General features: G+C 47.9%; 1 protein-coding gene across 1 annotated transcript in view; it reads right to left on the bottom strand.

The window, feature by feature from the left end:
* Positions 1 to 17,553, bottom strand: part of IGSF5 (immunoglobulin superfamily member 5) — a 129,100-nt gene continuing 111,547 nt past the window's right edge. Inside the window, exons 6-9 of the mRNA XM_063956593.1 lie at positions 9,254 to 9,278; positions 5,530 to 5,633; positions 3,952 to 4,109; positions 1 to 793 (exon numbers count right to left, since the gene is read on the bottom strand). Of these exons, the coding sequence (XP_063812663.1) occupies positions 731 to 793; positions 3,952 to 4,109; positions 5,530 to 5,633; positions 9,254 to 9,278 (350 nt within the window). The 3' untranslated portion in view covers positions 1 to 730. The remainder of the gene's footprint in view (positions 794 to 3,951; positions 4,110 to 5,529; positions 5,634 to 9,253; positions 9,279 to 17,553) is intronic.

The raw sequence follows: 17,553 nt of genomic DNA, 5'->3' as shown, positions 1-17,553 counted from the left end.
ATTCCTTGGTCCGTTGGTAGCTCATGAAACCTAATACTCCTGTGTCTCTGCCTGCACTGTGTACTGTCCTGTACACATTCTGGCTGCCTGGTTCTGCTGCTGCACAAGAGAAAGAGCTAGTGTTGTCACTGTGTTCTGGCCAGGGGGCCCCCTGACAGAGGGGGGCCTGGGGTGCAGTATGCCCTGCGCCCCCACCATAATCTGGCTACACCCAAGGTTGACTTAACATGAAGCACAGGGCTATGGCGTGATGCACCACATAGCAACCAGCCAGGTCTCATCTTGTAGCAATCTTGCATATTAAAATATGATTGGTAGTTATGTGTTCTACTGGTGTTCCGTCTTGTAGTATTTGTGGCTCTGTATAGCACATAGATTCCCTTTATATGTATCCTCATATATAGGTGTTTTTTATCTTTGCTGTCAGTTATGCATTCCATCAATAAACTCCATGAATTACAGGTGCCATCGCTTCTCCCCAAATATAAGTTATATTTTTAAAGGAGTGACATCACTACTCCCCAAATATAATCACATAGACTCTATATTTTCAGATCTTGCACTTTTGTGAAACGATATATTTCCCGGCAGATTCCCATATTCTGATATTATCGAACCATGTTGGCTGCGCCTGTCTATTGAGGATGTGACACCTGTCGAAAAGGTCAGGTAAGTGCAATAGATTCTTCATTGATTACAGCAAAACACTGATTAATACACGACAACTGTATTACACATGAGTTACGTGTCTGATTTGTTTCAGAGATTCATCAGTCCAGTCACGCACAGGGACCTGCAAACAAACAATGAAAGGCTGCGTTTAATGGATTTTTCCTCTTGTTTCTTTTATAATACGGGGATTGTGTCCTCGTACAGTATCTGCAGCAGTGTCTGCTGTGATTCTATTCTCAGATGCTGGAAGCTGCACTTGTTTGTCTTGGAACTGGATATGAAGGAAATCTCCCAAAATGTGTTATTGTGTTTATTGCGTTGTACTTGGCATAAACTGCACCCATTCTGTTCATAAGGCTTATCCTAAAATTAGCGGCGTAAGGACGGGGAGAAGGTGGAGAGGAAAGGGAGAGAAGTATAATGATGTAGAGGAATATATTAATTGTTACAATGGGAAATCACAGGAAAAAATATCTATTGCAAATAAATGATAGGTGCCATTTAAATGACGCACATTTTAGCATGTCTGCCACTATTTGGGGCAACTTGTACAGATATATATCTATATATGGTGCATGTAGGGGGGCTTTCTGAGTACCCATACCAGCATTTGGAGCCCTGCGCTTCATGGGTCAGTGGGGAAGGGGGGGGCTACCAATATGATGCAATACCATTGGAATCACGTAATTTTGTCCCTGCCCCCTCGAATAAGATTGGCGAATCACTGCATTTTATCACGAGTGGGCGGGGACTGAAGACACAGTGTCCAGTCCTGTTCCCATCTACAACGTGCAGCTGCTGTAAGGTAAGTGAGTGTGTGTATAATATTGTATGTGACTGAGTCTGTTTATGTGGACAGAGCCGGCCCTAGCCAATATGATGCCCTAGGCAAGATTTTGGCTGGTGCCCCCTAGCACCGCCGCTAGTTCTGCAGGAGATGCCTGGCATGAGTCAGCTGGCAGCTCTGCTAACTTTGGGCGCCTTTTGTTTATAAAAATGCATCTTATTTGCATTACTGTGGGGCTAAGATGCACAAGCAGCTTCTGCTGATTAAAATGATATGCAGCATGCCTATATTCTGTGTGCGACTGCCTCTGTATCTGCATACGGAATGCTACATTACAGTGATTTCCAGGAATACACTGCAACGTAGCATTTCGTATGCAGATACAGCCGCAGTCACACACATAATATAGGCATGCCGCATATCATTTTAATCAGCAGAAGCTGCTGTTGCCCCTAAGCATACCAAATGCCCTAGGCATTGGCCTAGTTTGCCTATGCCTAAGGTCCGCTCTGTGTATGGGGCACAGCAGAACTTTGCTGCTGCTACAATGATTCAGAGACTCATTCATACACAGATATACAAGTGTCGCATATCAAATCAGCATAGGCTCGTGGTGTGTCCTAGTCACATTGCGTCTAAGCAGGAGCGGTTCAAGGCACGGGCAAGCAGGGCGGGGGTGCCCAGGGCACTGCGGCCCGCAGACGCAGCCGCAGTCACACCTCAGGCGCGCACCTGCCCACCCGCACTCCGCTCCCCAGCTGCAGCAGGTGCAGTGGGCTGTGTGGGTGCCCGCTGCAGCTGGCTCCATTGTCAGACACTAGAGGTTATAATTGACCTCTAGTGTCTGTGCGGCGCTATGGGAGAGACGTCATGACGTCCATGGCCGGATTAAGGAGGGGCGACATGGACTGTCTTCCCAGGGCCCCCACACACTCTCCCCCTGAATCGGGCATTGCCGGCACTGTAACTGGAGAACAGCATGATCCAGCTGTGTCTCTGATGCGAAGTCCCCAGTACACAGTCCGGCCGTTAGTGTGGCTGGCACTGCTGGCTCCTACTGCGACACTGCAGCAGCAGCGGTTCTCCAGCCAATCAATCATGAGGCAGCAGCAGCTGTAGCACAATTGCGGGATCCAAACAAGGGCACACAGCACTCTGCGAACTTCTTCCGGCAGATGGCACATAAAGTTCCCTGTGCGTGGCGCAGCCGGAGAGCACCCAGTACCGCGCCGTGTCTAGCTCCACCTCTCTTACCCTTTGGTCTTCTGCCTCCTGCACCATTCTCTCCCTGTGGCTGATGTCTGGTGTGCAACTTAGACCTCTGCAACCTCCGTATCTCCGCTGACAAGGGTGAGTGAGGGGGGCTATGATGTGCCAGCCGCTGGTACCAGGCATCTATGTATCACCAGCTCGCCATGGGGCTGCCAGGATGGGGTACCCCCGTGCCATTGCTGGCTGATAGGCTGGAGGAGAGAGGGCAGTATAGATGAGGCAGGAGGCTTCTGGCCTCACCTCCCTTTTTTCCGGTCATGGGGCCAGGTAAGGAAGGAACCCTAGCAGCATCCCGAGTAATGAGCCCTTACCAATTAATAGAGGGCCCCCACAAGTTTGTTGTCCAGGGCCCCCACAGACCTTAATCCGGCCCTGATGACGTCTCTCCCATAGTGAGGAGCGGGCAGCCAGTACAGACGGAGCAGCAGCGTTTGGGAAGCAGGAGCGGGGCTGTTGAGTATTGTTTATTTTTTGTGTTTGTAAGCGGCACAACTAATGGGGGGACAGCTACAGGGAGCACAATGACTGAGGGCACAGCTACAGGGAGCACAGCTACTGGGGGTAAATCTACAGGGGGCACAACTACTGGGGCACAGCTACTGGGGGCATAACTGTGGCCACGCCCCTTACCTATAAAGCCACACCCCTATTTGTCACACACAAAAATGCAGAAAAGATGCCTGACACTAGCAGAGTGTAGTGTGACCTGGCACGATGAGAGGGGCTGTTTGGCTCAACTGCAACAATGATGTATGAGGACACAGAGAAGCGTATGTAGCTCTGCCACACGTGCAATTGCTAAATAAAATAAAAAAGTAAGATCTACACTGAGTCAGGCAACATGAGGGCAATGCGTGGTCTGCTTAATTGTCCCAGAAGTTGTTTATCCCGGAATTCTTTGCAATGCTGGTATTATAACTTTCCAAAGAAGTGTCTTCTACCATGGTGCATATTGTGACATTTACTAACTCATTGGTTCTCCAACTTAGTCCTCAGGAGGCCACACAACTCACGTTTTCCAGGTCACCCAGCAAGTGCACAGCTGGACTCATTACTCATTGACCCATTTTAAAAGATCCACAGGTGGAGCTAATTATTTTACTTGCGATTCTGTGAGGAGACCTGGAAAACATGAACTGTTTGGGGTCCTGAGGCCCAAGTTAGAAATCCTTAGTATTGTGCTAACTCTTCCAGTTGTTTCCCTATTATGGCCACATTACCTGTGGAGTATATGGTCTTGCCGGTGGGGCATATGCTCTTTCCTGTGGGGTATAGGCTCTTTCCGATGGGTTATAGGCTATTTCCTGTGAGGTATAGGCTTCAAAGGTAGGCATTACTTCATTGTAAACCGAGTTGGTAGCATCATTGGAATGAAAACCTATTGAAAAAAACAACAGTTACATTATTTCTTATAACATTTTCCCCTGACCCTAGTGTACATCACGTAGAACATAGAACCCGGGTACACAGTCTGCATGAGACCCACAAGATATATAGGTACCTGTGACTCCGGGAGGAGAATACTATATTAGTATTTCTTCCTCTGCACTCTGGTTCCCCATGTAGCTATACTGTCCCTCAATGTACTGGATGAGAGAGTGAGAAGATTGACAGTGAGGTGAATAAATCAGCTACCCATTTCCCGCTGCTTAGCGCCATTCAATAAACCTCCACGCAGATGGCAGCCTCAGTCAATTTGCCAGGCTTAGCTTCCATTCACAAGGGAATAACATTTGAAGACGGAAATTAGCAGGCATGCACATATCACTTTGACCCTTCGCTGGCAGCATTAGCCGGTCGTTGACAGGGAAAAAACCTTACCTTGTTGTACCCATATCTCTCACTGTCACCATGGGAGAGGAAGCTACTCGCCAAACTCAGACCTTCCCTACCCCCATTCCCCTCAAATTCTACCACTTGTTATGAGATACTCATCTGTCCTCACTGCAGAAGCTCCATCACCGGGCTCTTTCACCATATCAAAAGAAAATCTGAGCACCACGTCCCCTGTCCAACCAAAACTGTGTCCAATCCTTGCATTCCTGTGGGCCGTAGCAAGCTTATACTACTTTTCTATACTTCAATACGGTTTGGCAGCTACTCACATAATGGGTTGGCAGCCCATATAATGTGGGAACAACCACTAAATGTATTCCATGTTGTTTGGACTCAATAAATTTGTGTTTTCTTCAACCTTACCAACTATGTAAGAGTATAAAGCTCAGGGAACATGGGTACAATCCGACTGCTTTAACCAAGATTTGAGTCTTGGGATCACCTTGTTCAATTTGGCAAGTCAAGTGCATGACTAAATTGGACAAAACCCTATCTATTTTCCCATATTGCACTGCTGTAACCCTTTTGGCTGGTGACCGTTTCGGTCTGGTGAGATGACTGGGCAGCACAGATGGTGTACTGGTTAGCATTCCCACCATGGCCCTAACTGTGTCGAGTTTGTATATTCTCCCCATACTTGCGTGCATATTCTCCCACACCCCAAAAATATACCGGTGGGTTAATTGGCTTTCCCGCAAAAAAATTTACCTTAGCGTGTAGATGTACACGGGCAGACTAGATGGGCCAAGTGGTTCTTAACTGCTGTCACCTTCTATATTTCTATTACCACCCAAAAATAACCCTATAGATCTCGATAGATTATTATCCTGCATTGTGGTTGTTTTGTAACTTGTTCAATATCACCTGCAAAATCCAAGCATTTGTGGCCCTGCCCTAAATCGACCCTTTGACTCCTACAGAGCCCAAATAAATAACTATAATCATTTCAGCCAAACTCTTACTTTGTTCTACTGCTGTAGGTTCTGGTGTATATCCAAAATTATTTTCTCCGAAGTGGTCTCTCTCGAAGCTTCTCAGATTCCTGCCATTCCTGTCTGGAGCTTTCCTGGCAATAAGAACATAACCACACATAAGGACAGTGGGGGTGATTCAGACCCGATCGCACGCTAGGTTTTTTCGCTGCGGTGAGATCAGGTCAGAACTGCGCATGCGCATGCACTTCAATGCGCAGGCGCTTCGTACGGGTACAAAGCAGATCGCTGCTGTGCAATGGATTTATCGAAGAATCCATTCGCACAGCCGATCGCAAAGAGATTGACAGGAAGAAGGTGTTTGTGGGTGGTAACTGACCATTTTCTGGGAGTGGTTGGAAAAATGCAGGCGTGTCCAAGCGTTTGCACAGCGGGTGTCTTACGTCAATTCCTGCCCCGGATAGGCTGAAGTGATCGCAGCGGCTGAGTAAATTCTCAGCAACTCAGAAACTGCACAAACTATTTTTGTACCGCTCGGCTACACATGCGATCGCACACTTGCACAGCAAATATACTCTCCCCTGTAGGCGGCGACTATCTGTTTGCAGCGCTGCCAAAAATTGCTAGCGAGCGATCTGGTCTGAATCACCCCCAATAACACTTTATTTTACAATAGACTCTAAGGGGGTCATTCCGAGTTGATCGCTCGCTGCTGATTTTCGCAGCGCAGTGATCAGGTGAAAAAACAGCATTTCTGCGCATGCGTATGCCCCGCAATGCGCACGCGCGACTTACGGGTCCAAAGCTCTTTGTGGTTGTGCTCAGGTTCTAGCGAAGTTTTCCTTAGCACTGGCGGCCGCAGGAAGATTGACAGGAAGGGGGCGTTACTGGGTGTCAACTGTCCGTTTTCAGGGAGTGTTTGTAAAAAAAAGGTGTGTCTGAAAAAACGCAGGCGTGGCTGGGCGGGTGTATGACGTCAAATCCGGACACGAATAGGCTGAAGTGATCGCAAGCGCTGAGTAGGTTTAGAGCTACTCAGAAACTGCACAAACTGGTTTTGCAGAGCTCGGCTGCACAGGCGTTCGCACTTCTGCTAAGCTAAAATACACTCCCTAGTGGGCGGCGGCATAGCATTTGCACGGCTGCTAAAACTAGCTAGCGAGCGATCAACTGGGAATGACTCCCTAAGACAAGATATTAGTCTCTTAGCCAGGGATCCGAGTATGGCCTCCTCTGTAAGCGGATGTGACCACGCCTCCATGATTAGGCCACTCCCCCTTTCATTACCGGTACTTGGGAAAGCTCTCTACGACCTTCAACCCTTAAACTATGCACAAAAAAAGTGGTTATCAACTCCAGTCCTCCCAACTCCCAACAGGTCATAGTTTCAGGATTTCTATCTGTTGAAACACGTAGGATAATTGCTGACTCAGCAAATTAGATAAACTCACTTGATTATAGAAATCCAGAAAACATGACATGTTTGGGGTACTTGAGGACTGGAGTTGAGTCTACAAGCTTTCTTCTCTACCCTATCTTTACATACAGATGTGCTCATTGGTTGTCCATACGCCATACGACGCAAAGCGCCCGGGGAGACTGAGATGCTCTGAGAGGAGTTGCATACTGCTCTAAGAAGAGTTGAGCACCGTATTCTTCTTAGTCGCATTGCAGACACGGCAATTAGCCTCTCACAGCGTATCAGAGACACTGGGCTGCAACTTTAACTGCACAGGAATTGGCGTTACACACGTACAAAGTCGCAGGTGAAACGACGGATCTTGGCATTAGGAAAAGCCTCTGCCACTTGCATTCGAGACCTTCTTACACAGATCCAGACAGATTCGGAGTTCTGAATTTGCTCCACTGAGTATTCAATTAGGGCTGTTTTCGTCCGTTTTGAAGTCATTTTTGCCAATGCAGTTTCACCTTTTGTTTGAGTAAAAAGGCATTGGCGAACAAAGCCTCAAACTCGGCGAAAATGGCCAGCGTTTTCAACAGAAAACACGTGGATTCGCCAATCCACGTGTTTTCCGCCCCTAACACATTTTTTTACCTAGGTGAAAATCCGTCCCTGCTATTGCATAGGGCAAATCCCCATTCGCCCTAAAAACAGCGAAAAGCTCAGTTTTTTCGCCTAATTGCATACCCCCCTCAGTCGCACACAGATGTACAAGTGTTGCACATCACACTGATCGGTGATAGCAATGCACTTTTCTTGCTTGTACAATATGAGTTTTAAACAAGACGCACCTTTTGAGCGGAAAAGACACTTGGCGCGGTGAAGTTGCACAGGAGCTGGCGCATGTAAATGGGCTATTTGTGTGACCGGAGCAACACTAAGAGAGGACAGATGTGTCCCTACTTCACTCTACGCTTTCTTCACAAGACTCTTAAAGTCCATACACACTAAACCAGTCGCCGACGCTGATATTGGTGGCGGCGGGGACCCATGCGCGGTCTTGGCATCAGCAAGTACATACACACTTGCCGATGCCAGCGGGGAAGGGATCGACGGCGGCGAGGGGGGGGGGGTTTGTGGCTGTCATTAATGAGGACCTCTCTCGTCTGTACATGTTTAGACGAGGGAGGGAGGCAATAACGATGCGCGGGAGCACGCATCGTTAACGACACTGAGTTTACACACTAGACAAGATTGTAAAATAATAGATCTCGCTCAGATTGGCCCTTCTAAGCGATATCTTTTACTTTCTCGTCTAGTGTGTATGGGGCTTTACCTATTAGCTAGAAATTCTATGAAATTCATAATCATCATTGGAAAATCAGCGGTAAAGCAGGAGCAGAACATTTCCGCACAGCAGTAGCAGATCACATATGTTGTTTAATGGGGGTCATTCCAAGTTGATCGCTCGCTAGCAGTTTTTAGCAGCCATGCAAACGCTAGGCCGCCGCCCACTGGGAGTGTATTTTAGCTTAGCAGAAGTGCGAACGAAAGGATCGCAGAGCGGCTACAAAATATTTTTGTGCAGTTTCAGAGTAGCTTCAAATCTACTCAGCACTTGCGATCACTTCAGACCATTCAGTTCCTGATTTGACGTCACAAACACGCCCTGCGTTCGCCCGTCCACGCCTGCGTTTTTCCTGGCACGCCTGCGTTTTTCTGAACACTCCCTAAAAACGGTCAGTTGCCACCCAGAAACGCCCACTTCATGTCAATCACTCTGCGGCTGCCAGCGTGACTGAAATGCATCGCTAGACCCTGTGCAAAACTACATCGTTCGTTGTGCTCGTACGACGCGCGTGCGCATTGTGCCGCATACGCATGCGCAGAACTGCCATTTTTTTGCCTCATCGCTGCACAGCGAATTAATGCAGCTAGCAATCAACTTGGAATGACCCCCAATACCTGGAAAAGTAAAAACTTCAAGTTCCAGTTTTCCCCTGGAAAACCTGCTCTGGTGCCACATAATCAGGAGAACGTGTTTCCTTGTCTTATATGAGGGCATAAACATTTCATATTCTCGAGCGACCTCAGAGCCAGTGTGATATTTCTCTCACACAATGTCAGTATAAATGTCACCGCTGACGCTGCAGACGGAATTCCACCGGCAGATCTGTTCCTTCTGTCACTGTCATACCACCAGCCAGCGCTGCATCTAGTAATAACGCGATCAGCGAGGTCTCCTGGGAACCTGAAATATTACTGCCATATATTTTATAGAACGCACAATCTCACTGTAAATTACACCGGCAATATTTAGTGCTCCGGGCAGGATAACGACGCAGAACTTACCGTGCATCACTTTGATAGCTGGACTCTGTAAACAGATAGGAACAAATGTCAGGGAGCTGGTAAAATATATGGATATAATAATATAATAATGCTCCATTACTGCACAGTGGATAAAACAAAACATCAGAATTACTTGTATTATAGGCCTGAGTCAGATGGATGCGATCCAGGATTGGATCAACATCGTGACCTAAGCTTACAGAAACTGTCCTCACCACTTCCAGAAAACGGGGCCGGCGCGCCCCCATTCTCTGGAAACGCAGGCACCACCGACAATCTGCCGCCGCATGTCAAACCATCGGCTTTTATATATCTCTGAGCCTGGCCCATAATAATAATAATAATTAGTATTATTATTATTATTTTATGTATATTGTGCTTTTTCTCCAATAGGACTCAAGATGCTTCTACATAATACAGAATGGGAGGAGGGACAAGCTGGCAGGACATTAGTGATTGAGACACAAGCACATTGGTGACAAACTAGGGAGAAGGTAATGGTGAAGGGAGCACAGGGTGGGGGGGCAATATGGGGAAGGCAGGACTATGTTGGGACTGAGGGTCCTGTCCATAAGAGCTTACAATCTAATGGGGAGGCTGACACAAGAGTGGGAGACACAGAGTCAAAGTATAGTTGTGGGAGGGGGATAGTGGGGGGAAAGTTAGGTGGTAGAGTAGTAGGAAATGAGGATAATATGAGCAGGGCCGGTTCTGGTCCTTTTTGCGCCCCGGGCGTGAAATAGGGGCGTGGCTTCATACAGGGGGTGTGGTCAGTTACGCCCCCTGTACAGTAGAGTAGTGCCGCTGAAATGCTGTGCGGTGCGCGAAGACGTCATCGCGCACCCCACAGCAAAGGTCCTCTCCATGAAGGGAAACTAGACGCGTAGCGTCTAGTTCCCTTCACAGCGGGACCAGCGGGGGGGGGGGGGGGGGGTTGGACACAGCGGGGGGCACAGCAGTAGCGGATCTTGCCATGGTGCGCCCTCCGGAAGGCGGCGCCCCGGGCAAAAGTCCTGCTTGCCCGTGGCAAGATCCGCTACTGAATATGAGTTTATAGAAAGCTTGGCAAGAATTGGAGGCTGATGAAAAATCTGTGTCAAAACCATGCCTTGTAAGTGTTTGCCCCTTTAAAAAAAACGTCTGAGTCTGACCGACATCCCGCACGGCTGACTAATTCGGGCATCTTTACATCCGGCCCATAGCGTCTCTCCCTACATAGTGCGGGATCCATGAGGTCACTGGCTGCGGCCGAGTATAGGTACGGTTGGTACCGCCCCCCATGCCATCCCGCCCCGTGTGGCCGCACTGCCCGCACAACCCTCTTTATAGCCCTGGTGGAAATGAACTCTGACGTTCCCCTGACTCTTGTAGCAGGAAGTACAGAGCAGCTACCAGTGGAGAGGCAGGAAGTGGAGACTGGTGGCAGGTGAGGGAAGGTGTGTGAGGGGAGGATGTCACTTCGGGGCCCTTTAACCATTTCCATAGGGCCTCCCAATGTTGAGTTATACCTCTGCGTTGGACAATGTTCAGAAGCATTTTTGCATTGCTCATTTTTACATGAAACTCCAAATGAAGTCCTTAATGTCTAAAAGTGGTGAAATATAATATTGAATATTTTGCATAGACTGAACTTCTACCTAATAATAGCACATGCATAATAATAATAATAATAATAATAATAATAATAATAACAACAACAACCTCTATGGCTTTGCTGAGCGTTGTGTTCTTAGGCATAATCATTCATAATGCTAACGTATAATACATTGCAAATCTCTATACATTTTGGCCGTGTACATTTTGTTCTATCGATGGGAATGGAAATCAGTTGTTAGTAAGCACAGGTCACACTGGCAGTAAGACCTATCTGCTGTTATTACTGAACAATTGCTTTTAAATGTCTTATTACTATTAGTGCCCAAAATAATAGTGCATACCTCCCAACATGACCAGGGCCTTCTTAACAGCAGTGTAGGCCCCTGGGCACAGCAATGCACTGGGCCCCCTACCCATCCTCCAGCGGTAGGGATGGGGGGTGCTATCAGCACAGCTTTGATGTCCCGTGGACGGTAGAGGGTGTTCTATCTTCCGCTCAGCATGTAGGACCTGGAGCAGTAATTTCTGCTAATTACTCCTTTACTGCACAGATGGGGCTAAACTGTAGAAGGGGGCATTGGGCTGAATGAACAAGCCCTGGTACATGACTTCTAGGGTGGTAGGGGGTGTTTAATACGTACGGGAGGGATGGAAGTGGCGTGGGCTTAATATTTATAATTTTCCGGTGGGAGGGCAGCTTGCTTGACTGCAGATTAGAGATGAGCGGGTTCGGTTTCTCTGAATCCGAACCCGCACGAACTTCATGTTTTTTTTCACGGGTCCGAGCGACTCGGATCTTCCCGCCTTGCTCGGTTAACCCGAGCGCGCCCGAACGTCATCATGACGCTGTCGGATTCTCGCGAGACTCGGATTCTATATAAGGAGCCGCGCGTCGCCGCCATTTTCACACGTGCATTGAGATTGATAGGGAGAGGACGTGGCTGGCGTCCTCTCCATTTAGATTAGGAGAGAGAGAGAGAGATTGACCTGAGGCTGATACTGTAGAAGAGAGTGCAGAGTTTAGTGACTGACCACAGTGACCACCAGCAGTGCAGTTGTTTTATTTAATATATCCGTTCTCTGCCTGAAAAAAACGGTACACACAGTGACTCAGTCACATACCATATCTGTGTGCACTGCTCAGCCCAGTGTGCTGCATGCCTGCATCATCTATGTATATATATCTGACTGTGCTCAGCTCACACAGCTTATAATTGTGGGGGAGACTGGGGAGCACTGCAGTGCCAGTTATAGGTTATAGCAGGAGCCAGGAGTACAAGACAGTCACATACCATATCTGTGTGCACTGCTCAGCCCAGTGTGCTGCATCATCTATGTATATATTATATATCTGACTGTGCTCAGCTCACACAGCTTATAATTGTGGGGGAGACTGGGGAGCACTGCAGTGCCAGTTATAGGTTATAGCAGGAGCCAGGAGTACATATTATATTAAAATTAAACAGTGCACACTTTTGCTGCAGGAGTGCCACTGCCAGTGTGACTGACCAGTGACCTGACCACACTGACCACCAGTATAGTTAGTAGTATACTATATTGTGATTGCCTGAAAAAGTTAAACACTCGTCGTGTGACTTCACTTGTGTGGTGTTTTTTTTTTTATTCTATAAAAAACTCATTCTGCTGACAGACAGTGTCCAGCAGGTCCGTCATTATATAATATATATACCTGTCCGGCTGCAGTAGTGATATATATATATTTTTATATCATTATTTATCATCCAGTCGCAGCAGACACAGTACGGTAGTTCACGGCTGTAGCTACCTCTGTGTCGGCACTCGGCAGTCCATCCATAATTGTATACAACCTACCCGTGGTTTTTTTTTCTTTCTTCTTTATACATACATACTATTACATCTCTTTATCAACCAGTCTATATTAGCAGCAGACACAGTACAGTACGGTAGTTCACGGCTGTGGCTACCTCTGTGTCGGCACTCGGCAGTCCGTCCATAATTGTATACCACCTAACCGTGGTTTTTTTTTCTTTCTTCTTTATACATACATACTACGACATCTCTTTATCAACCAGTCTATATTAGCAGCAGACACAGTACAGTACGGTAGTTCACGGCTGTGGCTACCTCTGTGTCGGCACTCGGCAGTCCGTCCATAATTGTATACCACCTAACCGTGGTTTTTTTTTCTTTCTTCTTCATACATACATACTACGACATCTCTTTATCAACCAGTCTATATTAGCAGCAGACACAGTACAGTACGGTAGTTCACGGCTGTGGCTACCTCTGTGTCGGCACTCGGCAGTCCGTCCATAATTGTATACCACCTAACCGTGGTTTTTTTTTCTTTCTTCTTTATACATACATACTACGACATCTCTTTATCAACCAGTCTATATTAGCAGCAGACACAGTACAGTACGGTAGTTCACGGCTGTGGCTACCTCTGTGTCGGCACTCGGCAGTCCGTCCATAATTGTATACCACCTAACCGTGGTTTTTTTTTCTTTCTTCTTCATACATACATACTACGACATCTCTTTATCAACCAGTCTATATTAGCAGCAGACACAGTACAGTACGGTAGTTCACGGCTGTGGCTACCTCTGTGTCGGCACTCAGCAGTCCGTCCATAATTGTATACCACCTACCCGTGGTTTTTTTTTCTTTCTTCTTTATACATACATACTAATACATCTCTTTATCAACCAGTCTATATTAGCAGCAGACACAGTACGGTAGTTCACGGCTGTAGCTACCTCTGTGTCGGCACTCGGCAGTCCGTCCATAATTGTATACTAGTATCCATCCATCTCCATTGTTTACCTGAGGTGCCTTTTAGTTGTGCCTATTAAAATATGGAGAACAAAAATGTTGAGGTTCCAAAATTAGGGAAAGATCAAGATCCACTTCCACCTCGTGCTGAAGCTGCTGCCACTAGTCATGGCCGAGACGATGAAATGCCAGCAACGTCGTCTGCCAAGGCCGATGCCCAATGTCATAGTACAGAGCATGTCAAATCCAAAACACCAAATATCAGTAAAAAAAGGACTCCAAAACCTAAAATAAAATTGTCGGAGGAGAAGCGTAAACTTGCCAATATGCCATTTACCACACGGAGTGGCAAGGAACGGCTGAGGCCCTGGCCTATGTTCATGGCTAGTGGTTCAGCTTCACATGAGGATGGAGGCACTCAGCCTCTCGCTAGAAAAATGAAAAGACTCAAGCTGGCAAAAGCAGTAGCACCGCAAAGAACTGTGCGTTCTTCGAAATCCCAAATCCACAAGGAGAGTCCAATTGTGTCGGTTGCGATGCCTGACCTTCCCAACACTGGACGTGAAGAGCATGCGCCTTCCACCATTTGCACGCCCCCTGCAAGTGCTGGAAGGAGCACCCGCAGTCCAGTTCCTGATAGTCAGATTGAAGATGTCAGTGTTGAAGTACACCAGGATGAGGAGGATATGGGTGTTGCTGGCGCTGGGGAGGAAATTGACCAGGAGGATTCTGATGGTGAGGTGGTTTGTTTAAGTCAGGCACCCGGGGAGACACCTGTTGTCCGTGGGAGGAATATGGCCGTTGACATGCCTGGTGAAAATACCAAAAAAATCAGCTCTTCGGTGTGGAACTATTTCAACAGAAATGCGGACAACAGGTGTCAAGCCGTGTGTTCCCTTTGTCAAGCTGTAATAAGTAGGGGTAAGGACGTTAACCACCTCGGAACATCCTCCCTTATACGTCACCTGCAGCGCATTCATAATAAGTCAGTGACAAGTTCAAAAACTTTGGGTGACAGCGGAAGCAGTCCACTGACCAGTAAATCCCTTCCTCTTGTAACCAAGCTCACGCAAACCACCCCACCAACTCCCTCAGTGTCAAATTCCTCCTTCCCCAGGAATGCCAATAGTCCTGCAGGCCATGTCACTGGCAATTCTGACGAGTCCTCTCCTGCCTGGGATTCCTCCGATGCATCCTTGCGTGTAACGCCTACTGCTGCTGGCGCTGCTGTTGTTGCTGCTGGGAGTCGATGGTCATCCCAGAGGGGAAGTCGTAAGCCCACTTGTACTACTTCCAGTAAGCAATTGACTGTTCAACAGTCCTTTGCGAGGAAGATGAAATATCACAGCAGTCATCCTGCTGCAAAGCGGATAACTGAGGCCTTGACAACTATGTTGGTGTTAGACGTGCGTCCGGTATCCGCCGTTAGTTCACAGGGAACTAGACAATTTATTGAGGCAGTGTGCCCCCGTTACCAAATACCATCTAGGTTCCACTTCTCTAGGCAGGCGATACCGAAAATGTACACAGACCTCAGAAAAAGACTCACCAGTGTCCTAAAAAATGCAGTTGTACCCAATGTCCACTTAACCACGGACATGTGGACAAGTGGAGCAGGGCAGGGTCAGGACTATATGACTGTGACAGCCCACTGGGTAGATGTATGGACTCCCGCCGCAAGAACAGCAGCGGCGGCACCAGTAGCAGCATCTCGCAAACGCCAACTCTTTCCTAGGCAGGCTACGCTTTGTATCACCGGTTTCCAGAATACGCACACAGCTGAAAACCTCTTACGGCAACTGAGGAAGATCATCGCGGAATGGCTTACCCCAATTGGACTCTCCTGTGGATTTGTGGCATCGGACAACGCCAGCAATATTGTGTGTGCATTAAATATGGGCAAATTCCAGCACGTCCCATGTTTTGCACATACCTTGAATTTGGTGGTGCAGAATTATTTAAAAAACGACAGGGGCGTGCAAGAGATGCTGTCGGTGGCCAGAAAAATTGCGGGACACTTTCGGCGTACAGGCACCACGTACAGAAGACTGGAGCACCACCAAAAACTACTGAACCTGCCCTGCCATCATCTGAAGCAAGAAGTGGTAACGAGGTGGAATTCAACCCTCTATATGCTTCAGAGGTTGGAGGAGCAGCAAAAGGCCATTCAAGCCTATACAATTGAGCACGATATAGGAGGTGGAATGCACCTGTCTCAAGCGCAGTGGAGAATGATTTCAACGTTGTGCAAGGTTCTGATGCCCTTTGAACTTGCCACACGTGAAGTCAGTTCAGACACTGCCAGCCTGAGTCAGGTCATTCCCCTCATCAGGCTTTTGCAGAAGAAGCTGGAGACATTGAAGGAGGAGCTAACACGGAGCGATTCCGCTAGGCATGTGGGACTTGTGGATGGAGCCCTTAATTCGCTTAACAAGGATTCACGGGTGGTCAATCTGTTGAAATCAGAGCACTACATTTTGGCCACCGTGCTCGATCCTAGATTTAAAGCCTACCTTGGATCTCTCTTTCCGGCAGACACAAGTCTGCTGGGGTTGAAAGACCTGCTGGTGAGAAAATTGTCAAGTCAAGCGGAACGCGACCTGTCAACATCTCCTCCTTCACATTCTCCCGCAACTGGGGGTGCGAGGAAAAGGCTCAGAATTCCGAGCCCACCCGCTGGCGGTGATGCAGGGCAGTCTGGAGCGACTGCTGATGCTGACATCTGGTCCGGACTGAAGGACCTGACAACGATTACGGACATGTCGTCTACTGTCACTGCATATGATTCTCTCACCATTGAAAGAATGGTGGAGGATTATATGAGTGACCGCATCCAAGTAGGCACGTCACACAGTCCATACTTATACTGGCAGGAAAAAGAGGCAATTTGGAGGCCATTGCACAAACTGGCTTTATTCTACCTAAGTTGCCCTCCCACAAGTGTGTACTCCGAAAGAGTGTTTAGTGCCGCCGCTCACCTTGTCAGCAATCGGCGTACGAGGTTACATCCAGAAAATGTGGAGAAGATGATGTTCATTAAAATGAATTATAATCAATTCCTCCGCGGAGACATTGACCAGCAGCAATTGCCTCCACAAAGTACACAGGGAGCTGAGATGGTGGATTGCAGTGGGGACGAATTGATAATCTGTGAGGAGGGGGATGTACACGGTGATATATCGGAGGGTGATGATGAGGTGGACATCTTGCCTCTGTAGAGCCAGTTTGTGCAAGGAGAGATTAATTGCTTCTTTTTTGGGGGGGGGGGGTCCAAACCAACCCGTCATATCAGTCACAGTCGTGTGGCAGACCCTGTCACTGAAATGATGGGTTGGTTAAAGTGTGCATGTCCTGTTTTGTTTATACAACATAAGGGTGGGTGGGAGGGCCCAAGGACAATTCCATCTTGCACCTCTTTTTTCTTTTATTTTTCTTTGCGTCATGTGCTGTTTGGGGAGGGTTTTTTGGAAGGGACATCCTGCGTGACACTGCAGTGCCACTCCTAAATGGGCCCGGTGTTTGTGTCGGCCACTAGGGTCGCTAATCTTACTCACACAGTCAGCTACCTCATTGCGCCTCTTTTTTTCTTTGCGTCATGTGCTGATTGGGGAGGGTTTTTTGGAAGGGACATCCTGCGTGACACTGCAGTGCCACTCCTAAATGGGCCCGGTGTTTGTGTCGGCCACTAGGGTCGCTAATCTTACTCACACAGTCAGCTACCTCATTGCGCCTCTTTTTTTCTTTGCGTCATGTGCTGATTGGGGAGGGTTTTTTGGAAGGGACATCCTGCGTGACACTGCAGTGCCACTCCTAAATGGGCCCGGTGTTTGTGTCGGCCACTAGGGTCGCTAATCTTACTCACACAGTCAGCTACCTCATTGCGCCTCTTTTTTTCTTTGCGTCATGTGCTGATTGGGGAGGGTTTTTTGGAAGGGACATCCTGCGTG

The sequence above is a fragment of the Pseudophryne corroboree genome, chromosome 2 (assembly GCF_028390025.1).
Source record: "Pseudophryne corroboree isolate aPseCor3 chromosome 2, aPseCor3.hap2, whole genome shotgun sequence".
NCBI classification, from domain to species: Eukaryota; Metazoa; Chordata; class Amphibia; order Anura; family Myobatrachidae; genus Pseudophryne; species Pseudophryne corroboree.
Note: the sequence above shows the minus strand (reverse complement) of the source record. Positions and strands in the feature narration are given on the sequence as shown.